General features: G+C 39.7%; 2 protein-coding genes across 18 annotated transcripts in view; one reads left to right on the forward strand and one right to left on the reverse strand.

The window, feature by feature from the left end:
- Positions 1–4397, forward strand: part of cast (calpastatin) — a 194597-nt gene extending 190200 nt beyond the window's left edge. For 10 of the 11 annotated variants that reach the window (XM_069891956.1, XM_069891995.1, XM_069891984.1 and 7 more), the window contains 2 exons: positions 1176–1243; positions 2508–3567. In XM_069891956.1, the coding sequence (XP_069748057.1) occupies positions 1176–1229 (54 nt within the window). In that variant the 3' untranslated portion in view covers positions 1230–1243; positions 2508–3567. Of the gene's footprint in view, positions 1–1175; positions 1244–2507; positions 3568–3901 lie in introns of those variants that run through there. The other variant, XM_069891947.1, reaches the window with a different exon arrangement.
- Positions 4398–4858: 461 nt separating this feature from the next.
- LOC138739624 (endoplasmic reticulum aminopeptidase 1-like) overlaps positions 4859–22112 on the reverse strand; it is a 104386-nt gene continuing 87132 nt past the window's right edge. For 6 of the 7 annotated variants that reach the window (XM_069892062.1, XM_069892053.1, XM_069892036.1 and 3 more), the window contains 7 exons: positions 19352–19535; positions 17272–17428; positions 15719–15903; positions 12037–12198; positions 10463–10603; positions 6736–6817; positions 4859–6032 (listed from right to left, as the gene is read on the reverse strand). In XM_069892062.1, the coding sequence (XP_069748163.1) occupies positions 5871–6032; positions 6736–6817; positions 10463–10603; positions 12037–12198; positions 15719–15903; positions 17272–17428; positions 19352–19535 (1073 nt within the window). In that variant the 3' untranslated portion in view covers positions 4859–5870. The remainder of the gene's footprint in view (positions 6033–6735; positions 6818–10462; positions 10604–12036; positions 12199–15718; positions 15904–17271; positions 17429–19351; positions 19536–22112) is intronic. The other variant, XM_069892089.1, reaches the window with a different exon arrangement.

Genomic DNA, 22112 nt, shown 5'->3' on the forward strand with positions numbered 1-22112 from the left:
GTACAACTTCAGCGTAACATCTCAACTCCTGTACTCAATACTTTGTTTTATGAAAGCCAAAGTTGTCCTTGTGACTGTATCCTTCTGTGACACCACTTTCAATGAATTAAAGATCTATATTTCTGGATCCCTCTACTGTTTACCCTACCATTTATCATGCTAATCCCAGCTGGTTTGACCTACCTAAGTGCAACACCACATTTGTCCCCATTAAATTCCATCTGGCATTTTGCAACCCACTTAACCAGCTGGTCCAGATCCCACCACAAGCTAAGACTATCTTCCTTGCTGTCCACTATACCCCCAATCTTAGTTTCACCTGAATTTTTTTTGGATCCATTGTACTACAATCTCATCCAGATCATTGATATAGATGACTAACAACAATGGACCAGCTGTGATCCCTGAGGCACACCATCAGTCACAGGCCTCCATTGAGAAAGTAATCATCTATTCTCTGGCTTCCTCTAAAAATCCAATGTCCAATCTAATTCACTATTGTCATCCTGAATAGCGAGTGACTGAACATTCTTGACCAACTTCCCATGCAGGACCTTGTCAAAGGCCTTACTAAAGTTAATGTAGACAACATCCACTGCCTTTCCTTCATTAACTTTCCTGCTAACCTCCTTGAAAAACTCCATACTTGGTTAGACACGAACAAAGGCTCTTATAAATCCAGTCTCTTTGGATATCTTCCATTAACCTATCTATTACTGACCTATAATTTCCAAGATTACTCTTAGAGCCTTTCTTAAACAATGGAACATTAGCTTTCCTCCAATCCCATGGCAAAGGACATTTTAAATCGTCATGCATTTTCTGTACCAGACTCCTTTAACATCCAAGGGAATATTTTGTCAGCCCTTGGGATTTATCCACTTTTTTTTTGCCTCAAGTTAGGAAATATCTCCTCCTCTGTACTCTGTGATAGGGTCTATGACCTCACTGCTGTTTTGACTCACTTCTATGCCCATTGTGTCCATCTCCTGAGGAAATACATTTGCAAAATATCCACTTGTCAATCCATCTTTTTAGACAGGTTATGATAGTTGCATAAATGAGCCAATGGCCCAGGGCTGTAATCTTGTAAGAATTGGAATAGACCTCCAAGCCAAAATGTGTCCTTATACTCATAGAACAGTTAACTTTATCTTGTTTATTCTTCAAAACAGACAAAAGAAAATTCTGCTGCTAAATCTGTTACAAAGAAAGCCCATAAACGCTAAATCCAGAGAAGCAGGTAACTCTATTTATGAATTTTAAATGGATGTGGCTATCTGTTAATTCAACATTCATGCTGACATCTTCCACAATAAGGATGTTTAAGAAGTCCATCACAGAAAGGGTACTGATATTTTCCAAGATCAAGAAGCAAACCTAACAGAGTCTCAAGTTTTAGAAATCTGCAACGATAGTTTTGGTTTTATTTCATTGCAGACATACAGTTAACACTCAATTCTTCACTTTTATATTTTTGGCAAACTGATCATTCTAAAAACGCTGGAAACATTTTAAAATCATTGGTGATGCTCTTGCCCTGTCCTCTTGGCACTGCTTCAGCTTGGTTCTTTTTTTAAGTGACTGACTTGACTATCGCAAGAAACATCTTGTTGATACACTGGACCTTAGGATGACATTAGTGTGATGATCTGTGTATAAGTGGCTGGCTCTCCCCCTGATGATAACCCCTCCCCCTGTGACCTCGCTGCCCCCTTCCATTCATTCGAGCACATGGAGTTGGACCAGCTGAAATCTAATGTGTATTAAAGTATATCATTCCTCACTCAGTCTTTAGAGTCATTGATAGAACGTATCAATTAACATGTTAGTTAGTCACTGCTTGGTAAAACATCAGGGTGGAAGGCTTTCAACAAATATCTCCACAGGAACAAGTGCAAAGAAAGTGCTCTTTCCGATTCTACAAAGGAAATCTACTTCTTCAACAAAATTCTGCCTACCAGAGGAAACTGATTGTCCTTTAAGGCAACATTGAATAAACAGCCTGAAAGCTCAGTGAATAGATTTAGAGGAAAAGAGACAGATTATAGGAAAGTGACTGATGTCGGCAGGGCTGCAGCTTGTTGATTAATCCTCAATAGAATTAGAAAAGGAGCCATTGGGTGAAATCCCATGTGGGATTAGCATCAATCCAGGTAATAAAACTGGAAAAAGTGTTAAAGGAATATTGCATGGATCATGTCAAAGATTGCAGAGTTGAAAATGAGGGATGAAGCACCATAGTCACAATCTTACTCATTGCTTTGCTAAGGGATATATAGAATTGTCCTTATCTAGCTTTTTTAAGGGCTATTTGGCAACTACTTTCTGGAATTAGACTGACATTTTTAATTTTCATTTCCCTTCTCCCTCTCACATACCTTTCATATCAAGACCAAAGGAATTTTGGAGCATCCACATACATTATTTACTGGCCTGAGAGCAGAAATATTTTAGTGTTTATACCCCATTTTCTTAATCTAATGATTTGTTTTCTTCCTTTCCAGGTCATGGTTGACAAACTGACCTCTGTGCAAGTTTTTTTTTCCCATTGGGAATATGCTTCTGTATAAATGTCTGTGGTTTCTGAACAATTTTTCTAAAGAGCTGCTGTTTAACTTTATGGGGAGGTGATGAGCAATCAACTTTGAGAATAATTTTAACTTTAGATCTTAGCTTTACAGCATTGTATGAAATATTTTAGGATCTCTGAAGGTTCTTTAACTATATTTTATATTTAAAATTCTTTTTCTAAGTGGGAAGGATAGTATATTTGTAGGAAATGTTTATCACTTAAGATGTGCTGTAAAAATAATTAGTGTTACATTTTTGATGCGGTCTAACAGTTGTTTTTAGTTCAATTTGAATCGGGAAATGTCTCAAGTCTATTCATTTCCCTGGAAATTGTCAAAACCAGATTATTCATAACCTTGGTGTTATATTTTGATCCTGGGATAAGCTTCTGCCAACATATCTGCACAATCAAGAAGATGGCCTCCTGTTGTAACTTCTGCTGTTGCCTGTGGTACCTCTGGGCTCAATTCTTCTCCCTTGGACAGATTAGTGTCTTCCAATTTAGCTCATTAAAAATTCCTTGCACAAATCCTAACCCACCAAATCTGGATCTACGAGTTTTAAAATACTCCTCCGTGGCCTTGGCCTTCTTTATTCCTACAACCCTTTTTAGAGGCATGTTTCTGTAATTCTGGTCCCTTGGAGTGATTTCCAGTGCTTGGAATTCATTAACGGAACAGTGCTTCTTTCTGCCTCTGCTATACCCCTTAAAACGCATCACGTTGAATACATTCTTGGTCACATGCCCTAATGCCTTCCTTATGAAACTGTGTGAAAGCTTGTTTTACAAACTCCTATGAAGTGCCTTGGAACATTTAGCAATGTTAAAGGTAATACTGTAAAAGTTTTAATAAAATTGCCAGGATGCATGGTATTTTTCTGATGCAGCAAGGTTGAGCTCAATTCTCAACTATTCATTTATACTTGGAATATGGCTTTGGTGTCACGTGGGTATAAAGAGAACCTAAAAATAAAATGCAATGAACATAAAAAGGGTGATTGTCATTTATATGGAACATTCCTCCACCTAAAAATTTCTTGCAACATCTGCACAGCTGGAGACTATCCCACTATCTACACATTAATTTGTTGTTTAAAGGTCTGGATCAACTGTGAATCACTGCTTGATCTTCCAGTTAGTTAATGGAAGATCTTGGTATTCTTGACTATATGTTGGGTGGCACAGACTTGTGGGCCAAAATGGCCTGTTTCTGTGCTATATGTCTAAATTTAAAATTAAAATTTATTCCAGCCAAATATTTATTGATCTTGAAATTCTTAAAATATTTATCATTTTTAATAATCACCATATGATCATGCGATTTAGGTTTCAGCTTTGGACCAAAGATGAGATGAAAGTGACTACAGCATTTCTTGAAAAATTGTAACCGAAAGAAAACTCCCTGCCATAGCACTCACCACCTGATTCCAAATTTCCTTTGCCTTCTACCAGATGTATTGGAGGAATGAGTACAACTTCTTCAATACTCAGCTAACTCAAATGCCATCCACTCCACAGCAGCCTCTTCCTAACAGTAACTGGCAACACCTTGAGAGGATGAGAAGTGACATGATAAAGACATTAACAGATAGAGTGGACGGCCAGTGCCTCCTCCTGAGGGCATGAAGTTCAAGGGAGATTTTTAACCCACTGCATGAAATGCACTGCCTGATTCAGTGGTGGAGGCAGGTACATTGGTGAAATTCAAGAGATGACTAGACCAAGCATATGGAGGAATTTGAAGTGGAGGGTTATATGGGAGGCAGGGTCGAAAGGGCAGCACAACATTGTGGGCTGACAGAAACTACTCAAACTGTATCAAACTTGTGGGCTTCAAGGATGAGATGATAAATCCAATCTTGCAGCAATACATATAGGGTAAACGTGTTGCACTTTTAAAATGTATTCTCCACATTAATTTCATTCAGGAACAGAATTGATGAATTTAATAATCAAAATTCTAACTGATCTTAAGTTGAACTTCAAAGCTGAAGTTAGATATATGGTCCAAGTAGAGACCTGGTCACAGAGCAAATGAACGTTGGTCCTCACAGTTGCTGAGTTGAATTCCCCTGTTCTATAACTGACACCAATATTTTAGTAAACATTAGATCATCTTGGCAAGAGAGATACATTTCATTCAAAAAATATTTTATATTTAAATAATAAAATCCCGAAGACAATGAATTAAAGCTAATAAGTCATAAGAATCTACAATCAGTCACTAAAATAGATTCACAGGATTAAATAGCAAACCAATGATTACAAACTGCAAGGTCAATATTAAGGTTGAACATGAGTTTTATTTTCACATACACCCATAAAATTCTTGAATAAACTGTGGTTCATGGCCTTCAGTGTCCTGAATTGGTTTAAAACCAAGTACTTTAGAAACACACCTCATAATAATACAGAACACACAGCAGAGAATTAGCACACAAGGTCCCACTAAACAGCTATGTGATCATGAGAAGATTATCATGTTATAATTACCATTTCTCTATATAATATTGACCCCCCCACCAAGGACGAAAATCTTGCATGCATGACTGCACCAGCTTTGTACCAGGCATCTGCCACTGATTGCTTGTGAGGTATAAAATGCACCATAAAAAAGGCCTCGCAGAATGAATCTTACACATTGTCACTTTTTCCTGTCTGTGGAGGTCTTGGAAGGAGTGAGTTTGGGAGCATATTTAAGGTGATTAGATGTTTTAGAGGGGAACTATGCTGGAAGGAATGATTAGGGAGGTCAGAAGGGATTTCAGTTAGGACAAAGAAATGCCTCAGTACAAGACTGGTAGTGACAGCTATTGAAATTTGGCACAGCGGTTGTCGCAACATAATTAAAGCGCCAGCAATTGGGACCACGGTTCAAATTCCATGCTGTCTGTAAGGAGTTTGTATGTCCTCCCCATGTCTGCAAGGGTTTTGCCCGGGGGCTCCGGTCTCCTCCCACATTCCAATCGTACCGGGGGCGTCGGTTAATTTGGTAGCATAAAGTCATGGGCCAAAATGGCCTGTTACTGTGCTATGTCTAAAAAAATATAAAATTGGCAAGGAAATGGGGCAGGGACAAGATCAGTGGATCCTGAGAAGGGTACAGGTGCATTCATTCAGAAAAAGTCTGGATTTCTCTACAGTGGGCTAAAATAGCACTGAAGTAGGCCCCCAAATATCCAGTCACCTCTCTTCAGCCTGTGTTCTTATGGGGTTCTATGCGCAAGTAATTTTTTTTTTGCAAATTGCACCAAAAAATCAGCCCTGCACCAGATTCAACCTTAGTGAGTTGTAATTAATAGATAATATCAACAAATTTTAGGTTCTCCAACCATATACTGATCTTATCAAAGTTTTTGTCCATCCACTGAATGTTTTCCTCAATTGCTTCAGTTGCCTGTTGAATACATCGGAGCTGTGAGCCATTGTCCTTCAAAGATTCAAAAAATATTTGGACCTAGGAAACAAAGATTTCTCCTTTTTATTGAGAACAAATGTTCATAATAAAGAATCTAATTAAAAATACAACTGTACATCAACAGACTTTTGCAAACCGTTAAACAAGTTTCAACAAAATCCAACACATACCTTTTAAGTTTTAAACAAGAAAATCTGCAGTTGCTAGGGTAGAGTGCAATATACTAAAGAGCTGGAAAAACTCAGCAGGTCAACGTTTTGGGCCTAAGTACTTTGACAGGTAATCTGCATGTGTAAATTTCTTTTAAATCAGCATCACACAGATCCCATTTTTGTGAACTGCTCCAATTTCTTTTAGCCATTTACAAATTTTGCTGAATCTAAACAGTCGAACAATGGACATGCCCACAAGTGCAGAATGTGCATCAAGGGGGGTGAACAATTCACATTTTATGAAAAGCAACCTTTGAATGATACCGGAGATCTGCTGTCTCCTGTTAGAAACCTTTCAGCAGCAGGATCAGGTCTCAGGGTACTGGCATTAGTGGGAAATGAGTAGACAAGATACTTTAACAGTAGAATTCAGGCTCGGCATTATGGAATGGCTTCCATGCGCAATGTGAACCAAGCGTTTAAAAAAATCTTCAGTGAAGGCTTCACAACTTCTATATAGGTGTGCGCCTTGCTTTGCATACATTTATAACTAAAGGGAGTGTAATGAGTGTGTTTTGCCATTTTCATACCTCTTTGAGCTTGTGTCTTGTTGAATAGTGGGAGAGAATACCAGTCACAATGTAAGCAATTGATTGTGATCCAAGTTGAAACCTAAGTAAATGAAATATTTTTTTTTAAAAACATTGATCATGATCTAGGCTATAGAACAGGGGTGTCAAACTCAAATTCACAGAGGGCCAAAATTAAAAACTTGGACTAAGTCGTGGGCCAAACTAAATATTTAATGAAAATTTTCAACAACATCTGCATGTTTTCTCTTTTTTTCAACATATGTAATGTTAAACTTTTTCTTATTAAAACAAATGTTTAATAGTAGTTTTGGTTAAATTCTTTCCAGAAGCATTAACAAATGAGAAATAAAATATTCAAATCAATAATATTTCTCTATAGCCTTTAAGCTCCTTTTAAATGTATTTTTTTCACAAGCCAACAAGTCAAAAAAACTTGCTTCAATGAAAATCCAATCTTTCAACTATGAAGAGTCCAAAGTTAACCAAAGAAAATATTAATCCAAGCTTAGCTTGCTACACTGTGATTTACCCTGATGCACCTGGGTCTAAACCAGATACTTAGCATCTCTTCTTAGATGCAAGTTCATCAAACTCTGGGGTCAGAGTTTGCCTCCCACCTGTCTTGAAAGGTCCTGTTTTCTGTCTTTGGTTTGGCCATTTTTCGTAAGGGGTTTATTACACGCGAGTTGGGTGACAGGTCGCAGATGCGAATGAAAGTAAAGAGAGGAGGTGGGGGTGATTAGCGGGCTGACGGGCCGGCGCCAATGCATTTGAAAAGCATTCTGGGATTTGTACTATTAGCTGTGCATGTGCTATATTGGCGCGGCGGCCAGCGGGCCAGCTCTAATACATATTTGATATGATCTTGCGGGCCAAATATAATTACATCACGGGCCTGAGTGACATGTGTGCTATAGAAACTTCACAACAGGTTCGTTGACAATATTTCTGTTTTAAAAAGTCAACCTTTATTTAATCAGAAAGAAATCAAAGTAACGTCATTTACACGTGTGTGAGAGCAAACTGTCTGCATTAAACTGTGCTACGAGATGAAAAAGGTTTGCCAATGGGTAAACAAAGGCAAACATCTAAAGGAAATCTTCCATTATTCTCAACTAAAATGTTTTTAAATGATAAACGTTAAAAAAAAACATTAAAACTTCCTGGCATTAGCGTAGGTATCCTGAGAAGTTGAGGATAGTATTAGATTAGAATAAGAATCTGATAATGATGTCAAGAAGAACTATAAACAAAGACATTTCCAAGACACCTTTCATATATTAAAAAAAAACCACAGAAAATGTAAAATTATGGAATTGTTGAATGAACGCAAAATAAATGAGACATTTTCAAATGATCAGGCAGTTACCGATGGTTGCCACAAGAATCTAGACCGGGGTCTCAGCTCTAGATTAATGATACGTGAAAAGACTAGGTATAGAAACCTTGCTGATGGATTGAAGCTGGACAGAAACTGAACTATGGGGAGAATGTAAAGAAGTCTGGAAGGAGATCCAGACAATTCACAATCTATAAAATTAATTTGGTCAAGGGTATTAAGGATATCACAAGTAAACTTGCTGATGACACAAAGCTCTGGAGCCTTGAGCTGTTTGGGAGATATGGAGAGGCTTGAAGAACTACACGTTAAATAAATTGGTTGGGATATGACCGAGGGAATGTGGAGAACGCGGTGAATGAGTCTATTCTGGTGCAAATATAGAAAAGGTGAAATATTCTTTAGAAAGGCGACTGAATGAAATGAATTGGGGTTCACAGGGATCTACCTGGTCGTTCTTGTACACGGATCCCTGAATGTGCAGGCACAGTTAGAAATTCGTAAGGGAAGCAGTCATGTTGATCTTCATTGCAGGACGATTTGAATAAAAGAGTAGAGACAACTTGCTCTAATTTTAGGGGGCTTGGTGAGGCCACATATTGAATCTTGTGGACAGGTTTTGTCTCCACCTCCAATATGCTCGTGACAGAGGGAGAGCAGTAAACGTCAATCAGACCGATTCCCTCAGTGGAAATTTGGTGAAAGAGAAGAAATTGAGCAGACCAGAGCTATATTCTAGAAGAATGAGACTGAGGACCACAATGAATGGTACAAAGTTCTTATGGTGTTTGACAGGGTAGATGCAGATGAGAGACTCTCTCCCTGGCAGCAGTTCCTAGCATCCGGGATCATAATTTCTATTAAATATTCCAGCCAGAGATGTGAAGAGCATTAGTCAAGGGGAAAGCTAAAAGGCTGAGAACAGGTCAATCAGTTTTTTTTTTAAAATACAGCAAATTTAACCCTAAATGGCTTGCTTTGCTCTGACATTCATCCAGGTGAAAATATTCAAAAATACGATGACCAGACTTATAAAATAAGCAGCCAAGGTTTGGAGAGACAGTGCTGCTCTGCAGTGGCCTACTGCCCGGTTGTGATTCCAATGGCTCCATACAGACTTTAAATGGCTAGTTAAAAGAGTCAAAGTTGTTTTTATTTCTAAACATCATGTAAACACGGAGATCTGTTCCCAAGATGGCAGCTGGGCAGCGGACCTCAAGGGATTGCAGACTCTGAGGGAGCAGTACACCAGCACAGGGCAATAGGAACAGGGGAACACCCCCACCCCACTTAGAAGGAAGAACCTGGAAATGACCCTACAGGAAGGTGACAACAGCGGAGGACCAGCGAGGGGCTCAATGGCTGAAGGTCCCACACAGACTGCAGGAGACTTACACTGGCTGAAGGACTTACACTGGTCTACGGGCTGCTTGAGACTGGCTCATGGCAACCAAATATTGAAACCAGGATTCAAAATGGTGCTGAGGGTCCCAAAGGACCTTGGGCACTGAAAGCTTCCTGAATGTATCAGAGGTCTGGAGCTGGAGTTGCCAATGGATTAAACAGGCATCTATGAGGTTGCACTGGAGGTGAATCCACAGACACTCAGTGTCTCTGAAGGGACTCTTTTTGCTTCTCTTGCTCTTGTTACTTGGGGCACCAGGCAATGCTAATGGTGAATCTTTGTTTGCATTTATGGCAGGCAAATGTTAACAATATACTATGTATTTTACAGTTTTTCTATAATTACATGACAATTAAAGGAACCTGGGACTGTGATGAAAATGTCACATGTTGCGCAAGTGTGAAATTAACAAGGAATTTCTGATCAGAGTAGTTTGATCCATCCATAGATATTGACATATGCAAGGCACCTGTTAAAGCCTCAAATGTAACAGGCAGAGAGAAACTTGGCAGAAATAAATGGCTATTTGTAGCATGGGTCTTATCCCAGCAGCACTCTTCCTGTTTCCCATCCTATTGCTCCTGTGTTGCTCCATCCAATGGATTTCAAAGGAACTACACAGTCTCGTAAACCAGGGGTCGCACGTTCATTCCTCGCTGGGGCCTCATTTCCGTGAGGGGCGCTGGACAAAGTGGCGACTCTCTGTCTTCCTTACGGTAGACAAAGTTAAAGAATTTTGTGTAAATGTAGTATTACATGACAATAATGGAACCTTCTTTTACATCATTCATCTTCAAGCAAAGTACACCAGGAAGGAGAGATAATCCCACATTACAGGTCAAAAGAACATCACCAAACTTCATCTCTTCTCTCAGCAGCAACAAAAATACATAGACAGCCACTTGGATAGTTTGCATTGGCAGAAAACTTTCTCGAAATAGAAGCCCATCAACTATTAGAAGTTATGTGATGATACCTACTTTTGCACCAGCTTCTCCCAGTTCTTCTCAACAAATTCCCAAGCAAGATGATGTCCTTTTGGGTTTCTGCTTATCAAAACAATGATATAAGGCAGATCTTGTGTTTTGAGAGTATCCCCTTCCAAACTTTGATCCATTAACCTGATTGTAAAACAAGAGATGGAAGCCCCTGGTCATATAAGCCACAAATAAAAATTTATGAAGTGATTGATACTAAACTCCTTGAACATTACTCTTCCAATTAATCAACAAGATCTTTCAATCACTGTTGGCCAACTCGTTTAAACGAATGGGGTTGGGCTATATGTGTTAGCCATCCCTAGCTTAAAACTGAAGGAACAGCTGCAACATTTAGCTGGCCACACAGCAGCACCATACATTCGTGCTTAGCCTCTGAGAGGCAAAGTGCACTGGCATCTGATCTCCAACTCGTACCAGAATTCTGTTTGGACTGGACAGGTGTGCAAATCCACTCTGTGGAACTGGCTTCTAAAATAAGCATCTTCACTACACTACTTCCTTATGATGCTTTCATGATCGAATCAATAGAATGATTACCTAATGCTTCTAACTGCTTAGTCACCCAATGACTTTAATCTGAAATTAACCCTGATCCTGGTCAAATGTTTACTGTGACATAATTGACATTCCATAATTTCTATTTAATTACCAAATAAATGCTACTACATAATTATTTAAATTTTCAGTTGTAAGTACTAAACTTTGATTCTAAAGTTAACAAATTAATTTCAGTTCATTGAGTTTTTTAAAAAAAACAGTTTCCCACAGTCATTCATGTAAAGATTTTCTGATCTGTTTAATGACAGGGAATGTTAAGCCACATTAGTCTCTGCCCAGATTTTTCCTTAACGAGGTGTTAAGGTAAAAAGCCAAGAGCCTGTGCTCAATGTCCTCTGATTATTGGACTTATGATCTTCAGGCTCCGACACAACTTTGTCATGGTGGGCACAAAATTGCCAGGCCTTTTCTTTTATTATTTTATTAATTACAGCCACTTTTTTTTTATTGAATCACATCCGCACTCATCTGCAACACTGACAAATCCATGGCTCAAATTTAAAAAGCTAGCATTTGGGAATCTCACACAAGGAAATGTGATGATGGAAGTCAACAGCTTCCTCAAAGCTGATCACAACAAGGAAGTCCAATACACACCAATGTTTGTCTCTTCTTGGAACCCCCATCTCCTGCTAATCTCCCACAGCTACATTGGGAAAACTAATTATATTCACGTTGCAACTCTCCATTTTCATCTCATTTTGATTACTTGCTGTTCTACCAGTTAATTAGAATGATCTTCTCACTTCTGCAATGAAAATGACCAGAAGTAGTGGATAAAGCAAATCAAATTATGGGAATGAGCAAAAGACAGAAAGAGATGTACAGAATCACTCACAGTCCCATAAAGAGTACTTTTGACAATGGACGAACTTGCCTTAGGAAATTTACAATATTCACTATGCTGTAGTATTTTTAGAGAAAGTCCATGGTGGTTAATTACAACAGATTTAGATTGCCTCTGCTCAAAGAAAATATATATGAATGTGATTTACCACTGAAGTTTCTCTGTATTGTTGCTGAGAGTTAAAGCAGCCTTAATTTTGCCCTTCTCTGAACTAAAGAGGGAGTGTGTATACTTCTCAAATAGGAAGTCCCATCCTTCTGTTGTCTGGGCTCCAACTGCAAAGATAGCTGTTGCAACATCAGTGGACAAGCTGTTAGACAAGAGAAAGATGAGTAATTACCAACTTTGAATTCAACTGAATACCAAAGTGTATGAAAAAAACATGTGTATGATGTAAACAGCATCTGTGAAAGGAGCAGATAAGTTAATGGGGTAAATCTGTGCCTCCATCACAAAGTTACCATGGTTCAGCTTGGTTCATGAGCCTTCCTTTTTTAAATTGGAATAATAAATTAAATGTATTTGAGTCACTGGAACTTCCTAATCTGGGGTATAATATATCCTCAAAGAAAATACAATTAGGCTGAACTGGATTGGTAAACCATGATGCACAAGATTTTGGCTATTTCACCATACAATAACATCGGTAATAGATTGGGAAGTGGTCACATGACTTGTGATGGGCTCTCCTGGAAGGATATACATGTAAGTGGAAGCGTGAAGGCAGAAGCAGGGTGGACAGGTTGAAGGGGAAACCTCTAGACCAAAGGATTGAAGGGTGTTGTAAACACACTCCAAATTAGTTTAAGTAGAGACTGAAGGGAAACAAATTAGGCACCCACTTTCTACAAGGATTATTCAGGCTCCAAGAATCAAATTAACTTTGTACAAGGTCATTTATCAAATCAATCCTGACAAGTATTTTTAGAGATTCCAAAGCTAATTTTGAATTTAGACATAAATCACAGTAACAGGCCCTTCCGGCCTTCGAGCTCATGCTGCCCCCAACTACACCCAATTAACCTACATCCCTGGTACGTTCGGAACAGTGAGAGGAGACCAGAGCCCCTGGGGAAAACCCACACAGACACAGGGAGATCGTACAGACTCCTTACAGTGTGAGATTCAAAACCTGGATCCGATCGCTGGTGCTGTCAAGGTGTTACACTAACCGCTACGCTAACTGTGCTGATTTTAAATAATAATTTACATCATTTAGGATCAATGCTCATACAATATTTACAATATCTACACATTCTCTAGCTTTTAATGCCCTTAAGATAATGTCAATGTAATGTTTTGTGATGCTAAACACGATTATGTGCTGTGTCGTGTCTGTGTGTGCGCGCGCGCAGTGATCAGGAGAAACATTTTGTCGGGTTGCATATGTACAGTCGGATAATGATAAACTTGAACTTGGTAAAATTTTCACTGTATCTCCATACACATGACAACAAACTAAACTCACAATTCATAAATGAAACCCGTGGAGTCCTTGAAAACATAGGTCTACTAATTCAAGTTTACTGCAACCTCCTTAAAACTGCCACTCCAAGCAAGCACCTAGGGTGGCTTGGTTGGTGTAGCGGTTAATGCAATGCCTTTACAGCACCACCCATTGAGACTGGACCGGGGTTCGAGTCCTGCACTGTCTGTAAGGAGTTTGTATGTTCTCCCCATGTCTGAATGGGTTTTCTCTGGGGGCTCCAATTTCCTCCCCTGTTCAAAATGTACCAGAGGTGTGGGTTAATGGGGTGTAAATTGGGCAGCACGAACTCATGGGCCAAAATGGCCTGTTACCTTGCTGATGTCTTTATGTCTAAATTATTTTTTTACATAACTCCAGATCAGACTCCAAACCCCCTTCCATCCACTCCTTCGTATTTACTGTTTCAGACATGCATTGTTCACTCTCCCTCACATCTTCATATTTCAGATCACGGAACTGTTGACCATAAGCATATTCCAGTATGCCTTAGTATCTCAATACTTGGGAAGAGAGAGATACAAAAAGTTACACGACTCTGCTCAGAATTAATTTACTTATTACAGGTACACAGTCCTTTATCTGGAACCCTTGGGGGACAGCATGTTTTGAATTTTAGATTTCAGAACAAAAGCCAGATTTAAGCCCACCCAAATTGTGCTGCCATATCCACCCCCTTCCAGTCGCGCTGGCGTCTCTCTCCAACTCGCCCACCCAAGTCGCACTGCCGTCTCTCTCCCCTCCACCGCCCGCCCAAGTGGCGCTGCCGTCTCTCTCTCTCCCCACCTCGCCCCACCCAACCTAGTTGTGCTGCTGTCTCTCTCTCTCTTTCCCTCTGCTGTACCAGCACCAGGTAAAAAATGCTTGTTTTTGGAGATTTCTGGATTTTAGATGTCTGGATAAAGGATGGTGTACCTGTATTTTGACAGAGAGGAACAGGATATAGTTGGGGAAGATGCCAGTGACAAAATGAGATGGTGAATTTTCAGTTTAAATATCTGAGCTTGTTTCTTCCCTGATCTTTGGATCAGCATTTCCCAACAATGGGGATGGTCACACTGGTATGATATTTAGGTCATAGTTAAGTGGTATATTAACTTTAATTTTAAATCTATTTTTCATTTTACACTTTGTGGCTTGCAAATCACAATCCATTTGAATCAAAAATTCTATGGGTGCTTCATGCAACTGAACAATCCTGATGCAACTGACCACTTCAGAGGACTGCTTCAAAGTTACCCGTCTGCATTATTGAAACACCTGCACTTTTTTTCCCCTTGCACTATCTGTAACAGTGAATATTTACAGTACAATTCCAATTATCTAAAAATCAGATTCTCCGAAATTCTCATTTAACCAATAATTTTAAAATATTTTCCAATAAATGACGATATTTGAAACAAATCGGAAATCTTCATTTATCCGACACTTTTTTGGACCCGAACTGATTGGGGACGTCAGGCTGCCAGCGGCAGGAGCGGGAACCTTGGGCTCCCAGTAGCGGCGGGGCCTTGCTGGGGAAGTGTCGGTGATCAGCGATGGCCAGCATTTTTTTTGGTGAGAATTAAACATTATTTTAATGCTTAAAAAGCCTTCCCTTGATTTTTTTGTTGTATTTTAACACTGTTACATGTGATTTGCTGTTGCTACTGGGCTATTTTTAACAAAAATGGCCAGTTCTCTAAAAGAACTTTATCCAAAAGTGACCATTTCGGATAATCAGAGTTTCACTTTATTTCATATATATTTATTATTTTCTCCCATATTGGGATAATTTAATGCTCACTATTGGAGTGTTTTTTTTAAAAAGAACAGAAGTACCTGTTTGGCTGCACAAGTAAGAATTTCAGCATGTGCACGTTGCACTTGGTGTATGACAGTAAAGTCATCATCATTATCTAAAGTCAATGACATTAATTGGGGGTTAAGAGTAGCAGGTGTCCTTCACAATTATTAAACAAATTGGATTTATGAAGCACAAACATCATGATCATTTCACTGGCCAGTGATTTTATTTCCAGCTTTTTTTTTAAATAGGAGTGCAAATTATTGAACGACACTCGCTGAATCTGTGCTCAATCCAATCTGCCATTTGAATTCCCCAGATTCTCACCATGCTTCATACCTGGGAGGTTCTGTGAAACTTCTAACTTTTATTAAGATATTAAATCAATGGAACCAAAGTTCAGAATCTGAGTGTGACACAAATACATTTCCCCCATCTCGTGATCGGTGTGTACAACAGAAGATAGAACCCCAATCATTTGTTACAGAGGCTGTTCAATCCACTAATTCACATGGGAGATCATTTCTGTAGCCATATCAACCGTAATCTGGGACCAACCTCAAAGTACCATTGGAATCCTTCCATTTCCTGAAATATTCCTTGGCTCGGTCAACACAGGGCTGGTAGTTGCGAACACAAGCAAATAACAGAAGCCAGCTACGTAGCAACCGTTCCGAAACTGAACCATCATTGCCCCATGATTGCTGATCGATCAGGTTCTTAAATAAATCAACTATGTATGCCTGGAATAGAATTAGAGAAAGGAACCTTCTGTTAATCATTGTTTTTAACAGGGAGTTTATCATCCCATTCCATTTTACACTGCTGTGTGCAAATAGTGTGATCCTAGTTTGTCAACCAAGACTTCCAGGATGCAGCCCAATGGAGCATTTACTCATGAAGTAGTAAGCCTGTCACCATTAGTATGAGCACTTGTTCATCACATTAAACTGAAATGCATCAACTAAACTAAGAATCAGTGTGAAGAATAATGAAAATAAAGGTGCAATCTTCAGGAAAACAAAAGTGGATCTTTCGAATGCTGGCCAAACTGACAAGATTGATTATTTTTTTTCTCAATACAGCCAGCCTGAATGACTGATGAAAAACAGCCAAGAGACAAATACAGGCAAGTTCAACATCACAGGAAGCCAAAAATCACCCCGGTCACCACCTCTTCTCACTGTTGCGTGTGGGCAGAAGGTGCAGAAGCCCGAGGACCAGCAACTCATAGTTCAAGAAGACCTCCCCTCCCCCATGTTTAACAGGCTCTCAAATCCTCTCTTACTGTCTTAATCATAAACTACTTCAACACCACCAAATTACGGGGGACATCACGTAATGCCACGAGGAGCATTACACAACTTTACAACTCCCTTGGATAAAAAAGTACCCATTTAGAAAAGTCTTTCCTGCAGAAAATTACTATGAAGTTAATATAAACCATCTAACTGAAGATTGAAAATGTCACCCAAGAAGGAGAAGACACCTAAATTAACTCCTACTAAAAAATCTGAAAAATCACTAAATTATCTATCTGCTGTATTGAAACACCACTTTTTGTTGTGCACTAGTGTAACTGAATAATTAGCTATCCCTTCTATTTATTATTGCTTTCTGTCTGGTAATTTTAAAATATATGCTATTGGAGTGTTCCTTTGACGAAGTGCCTGTATGGCTGAAGCATCTTGGTGCAGATGAACATTGTGCATGCATCTACAAAATAAACTCATTATCATCAGAGCTTGGGGAGAGGACATGGAATTTGAACAATATGTCTAGGAAGAGGAACTTACCCCAGGCTGGAGAAAACTCTCCAGCCCCTCCTGGCCCCGAGGTAATGCTATAAATACAGGTACCATGGAGACCCATCCCTCACCACCTTTTCTGCAGGCCAAGCTTCCTGAAGCTGTGCAAAGAACTTGCCTGGATGAACTAAAAATTAAGAAAAACTATTTTGAACAAGATACTTAACTGTTTGTTTTTTTTAAGCTAAAAATGCACAATGTCAGGCACCATGGGCATGCGTGAATTAATTTAGAAAATTAAGTTGCACCTCATTCATGATCTGTAGCACCTCACCAAACATGGACTCTGGAATTGAATATTACCTTCATTTTAGTTTCTACTTCCACCATTTCCCTCCTTTCCATAAGTTTATAGATGGGTACCAGCTCATTCATGCCTTGGAAGACTGGCATGGTGCTGTTTTCATTCCTCAAATACAACGTCAAGTCAAAGGCTTTGTTAAGTGGCAGCTTGTCTACACTAATAAACATAAAAATTAACAAGTTAACAAGTGGTGTCAATTTTCATGCAATGCAAATCACAGTAATAGTGAGATTGTGTAAAGCAATAAATTTGGATAGAAAATTAATGCCAATAAATACCAAGAGGTCATCTATTATTGGATTCCTATTATTAAATTAGAAATAGCACTGTTGGCGTAGTGGTTAGCGCAACGCTGTTACAGCGTCAGCGATAGGGACCTGGGTTCAAATCCTGTGCTCTCTGTAAGAAGTTTGTGCATCCTCCCTGTGTCTCTGTGGGTTCCCCCCCCCCCCACCGTTCCACATACCGGGAATGTAGTTTAACTGGGTGTAAATTGGACAGCACGGGCTCATGGGCCAAAATGGCATGTTACCATGCTGGATGTCTAAATTTAAATTAAAAATTATTGTTTTGTGAGATTTCATTGATATTTTCCAATAAAATAAAGATTCATGCAAAGCCTGAGTAAAAGGGAAGATTTTATTATTGATTTGTCAATCAGATCATGTGACAGAAAAATATCAAATTGGAAAAAAAGTGAGAAGCATTCAATAGATCATGTAGTGCCCATTCACTTGGAGTTAAATCCTAGAGCATGCAAAGAACGTTCCGTTCCAGAGCTACTTTGATTTAATTCCAAATTCTAACATTGGTTGTCTTTTGGTTTTGGTGAAACTTCAGAATTAACCTACAATTGTTCTGGCTTGTATCATTCAGCACCATGCCATAACCTCAAATTTCAAACCTCGCTGGTGCACTGTGGCAGCACCTTTCACAAGCAGCAGACAGTCTCCTGATCTACCCTATTCCAACTAAATAACGAGGGATTGATAATCAGGCTGAATTGGTTCAATTCTTGCCACTAGGATATCATTCGAGTAACTCTGCTCTGCATGTCCTTTGTCCTTCCTCAGACATGGTGCCCAAAAAGCCCCACACAGCTTAGATTTCTCAAGTTTTGTACATTCGTAGCATAACATCTGGTCATGCAGTTAGAATGACTTGCATTCCATTAAAGCTCAATGATTATCTGTATGACTGTGACTTTTGCAGATATCTGTGCACGTGGACACCAAATCTCTTTCAGTGTCTGTATTTCCAACCAACACCATTTTAAAAATGCTCTAATCTAAGCGTTTACAACTCCGTTTTCTTGCACTGAAATTGATTTGTCACAGGTCTGGATAATCCACTATAACCAATTAATGTTGTTTGTCTAAACCAGCTATTCTCAACCTTTTTTTGGCCATGGCCTCTTAGTTCTATAAGATTTTGGGTCCCCTTGAGCAGCAAGGTTGGTGTAGTGGATAGCACGACACAGTTACAGTGCCAGAAATAGGGTCTGGGGTTTGAATCCCACACTGTCTGTAAGGAGTTTGTACGTTTTACTTGTGTGAGCGTGGGTTTTCACCAGAGGATCCGGCTCCCTCCCAGGGGTGGGAGGTTAATTGAATGAAAATGGGTGACATGGGCCTGAAAAGGCCTGTTACCGTGCTGTCTGTCTACATTTTAAAAACGTTTTAAAATAATTTAATTTTAAAAATGTAAATTTTAATTCCCAGTGAAGCAGTTGTTTAGTTGGTTTCTTCCTTACTTCTCTCTTACCCCTACACAAGTTGGGGGCCCCTTTCTTCAGGATTCAGTCCATGCCCCCTTAAATGTTCTGTGGCCCTCAAGGTGGGGGCATATGCTCCTGGTAGAGAATGGCTGATCAAAGCTAACTGATGACATCAAATTGATTTCTCTTGAATCATTCAAGTTTTTTCAAAATAATACCATGAATAGTATATGCATTAACAAATCCGCATGAAATATAAAATTATGAAATCAAGAAAATTGAAATCAGAGAGGATTAAACTACAAAAGCTACCCTCGTAATATCATTTGAACAAATGGACAAACAAAAGTTACTTCTTTTACCTCACAAGCTGAAAGGCATTGTTAATAAGGTTGGCTCGGTCATTGCTGCTCAGGGTTGTGTGTTTTCTCCGGAGTAGGTTGATTAATGCATCCCAACCATCATTTGCATAATGCACAATGTAGTAGCCATTCATATCCACATTGAACTTTATCCAGCTTATTTCCTCTGAGAGGGTGATAACATCTAAACAGAGAAAGCAAATCAAAGCCTTCTATGAAGTCACCCAAACATGACATTGCCCTTGTAACAAAATATGGCCAAGTCTATGAAATGGCACAAGGCACACATACACGATGATTGTAAATAGTTCATAAAATCTTATGTTTTACAGAGAAAATTCAAGCCCGCTGACCACAAACTTGCCTGTGTTCTGATACACAAGATAAATTACATCTCAGGCTTGATGAACATCTTCCTCCAGGAATGACTGGCTGTGTTAGCAGTCCTGTTGCAGGCGCTGTGTTTCACCCAATTGCAGCTTTGCAAACTTGTGATAATTCCCAAATCAGTCAAGCTTGGCTTGGCTGGAATGCCCTTCTTGTGACTAATGACTAATGCTGAAGCAATATCCAAATTCTCTAATTTTGCAGAGGCAGCTCCTATTATTGTTAATACTTTTGGTCCTGGTGGTTTTACATTGAACAAAAAGCTTGCCAACAAGTTTAACTTCTTTCACTCTGCGGTTGGTAACAACTAGATCTAATCCTTAAAAGGGTTTCCAATTAGTATCTTTCATAACAGGATTTTTTAAAAAATCCTTGGTGAGTTCTGGCCTGGAGCACAAGTTAGCACTGCATTCACTACTAACTTAAATGTTGGATTCATCCCAATGTTAAGGCCTACTAACTGTAAGATCATGCAAGACATCTGCCATCAAGGCACGAGCCTTGTTTTCAGATGCAAAGTTTCCTCACAGCAGACTTCATGTAAGTTTCTCATCAGTGCAATTCTGAGTGATGGCTGGTCCTCCAGCCTCTGACACCTGCCCTGAAGTCTTGATGAGTTCGGACATTTTCAATCCAAGACGTATGAAGGGGTGCCCTTCATAAAAATGAATTTCTTAAATCCTGACAAAATCTTTATCCTAAAATGGTCTATCACTTCGTTTCAGAAATTTAGTTTTATTATCTCACTGTTTTAATAGAACTATAGAACACTACAGCATGGAGACAGGCACCTTTGGCCCTTCTAGTCTATACCAAATGATTTTTTATGTCTTGTCCCAGTTCATAGCCTTCCATACCTCTCCCATCTATGTGCCTGTCCACATTGTTCTTAAATATCAAAATTGAGCCTGCATTCACCACTTCAGCTGGTAGCTTGTTCCAAACTCCCAACACACTCTGTGTGAAGATATTCTCCCTAATGTTCCCCCTAAACTTTTCCCCTTTCACCCATGAACTCTCCTCTTGGTCTCACCTACCCTCAATGAGCTCTAAAGGTTGTCATAGCCGAACGTGGTAGTGGGGACGAGTTCCCCTGCTGCACAATTGCTCTTCATGACGTCCAACTCAAACAGCCTTTGGCAAGCCAGTCCAACACCTGGCCTTCACATGTGGTGTAGTTCTTATGACCAGTGGAGCTGTTCTCACTGACAGGAGAAGGGGCAAAGGCAGGCCACTGACACCTTGAAACCGGTTGCTCCAGGAAGATGGGGCTCATTAACCAAAGATGGTAACTCTAGGAGAGGGAAGACTCCAGTTTCAAATCTCTACTGCCTTATGGCTATACCCACTCACAGGAAAGGCTTTGGAAGTAAACCTCAAGGAAAAATCCGGAGTTGGAATCACAAAGGGGGCTGACTGCTGTACCCAGCATTGACACAGCAACTCCTACGATGCTGCTGGCCCTAAACTGTATCAACCATCGTCGTTCCTTTGGATCTATCATTAGCATGGAGAGGGAGGTCCCACTGCAAAGGGCAACAGACAAATGTCCATATCATCCCTGCCCTGGCTTGTTCCTTGGAGAGGAAACAAGAGGCACAATACCCATGGTCCACCATGACCGACGGAGGTCACACACCCTCTGGGGAAAAAGCCAAGTGATATTTACTCTGTCCATACCCTTCATAATTTTAAATACCTCTGTCAAATCACCCCTCACTCATCTATGCTCCAGGGAATTAAGTCCTAACTTTTCCCTAACTCAGTTCCTGAAGTCTGGACAACATCTTTTAAATCTTCTCTGCACTCTTTCTATCTTATTGATACCCTTCCTGTAGTTAGGTTACCAGAACTGCACAAAATACTTCAAATTTGGCCTCATCAATGTCTAATACCATTTTACCATAACATCCCAACTCCTGTACTCAATAATTTTATTTATGAAGGCCAATATGCCAAAAGCTCTCTTTACAACCCCATCTACCTGAGACGCCACTTTCAGGAAATTATGTTTCTGTATTGTGAGATCCCTCTGTTCTACTGCACTCCTCAGTGCAGTATGTCAACCATGTATGTCCTTTCTTGGTTTGCCCTCCCAAACACCTCACACTTACCTGCATTAAATTCTATTTGCCATTTATCAGCCCATTTTTCCAGCTGGTCAGATCCCTCTGCAAGCTGTGAAAACATTCCTCGTTGTCCAAAATGCCCCCAATCTTTGTGTCATCTGCAAGCTTGTGGATCCAATTTACCATATTATCATCCAGATCAATGATATTGATGACAAACAACAATGGTCCAAGCACAGATCCCTGAGGCACACCCCTAGTCACAGGCCTCCAGTCTGAGAAGCAATCATTTGCTACCACTTTCT

This window comes from Narcine bancroftii, chromosome 1 (assembly GCF_036971445.1).
Source record: "Narcine bancroftii isolate sNarBan1 chromosome 1, sNarBan1.hap1, whole genome shotgun sequence".
Lineage (NCBI taxonomy): Eukaryota > Metazoa > Chordata > Chondrichthyes > Torpediniformes > Narcinidae > Narcine > Narcine bancroftii.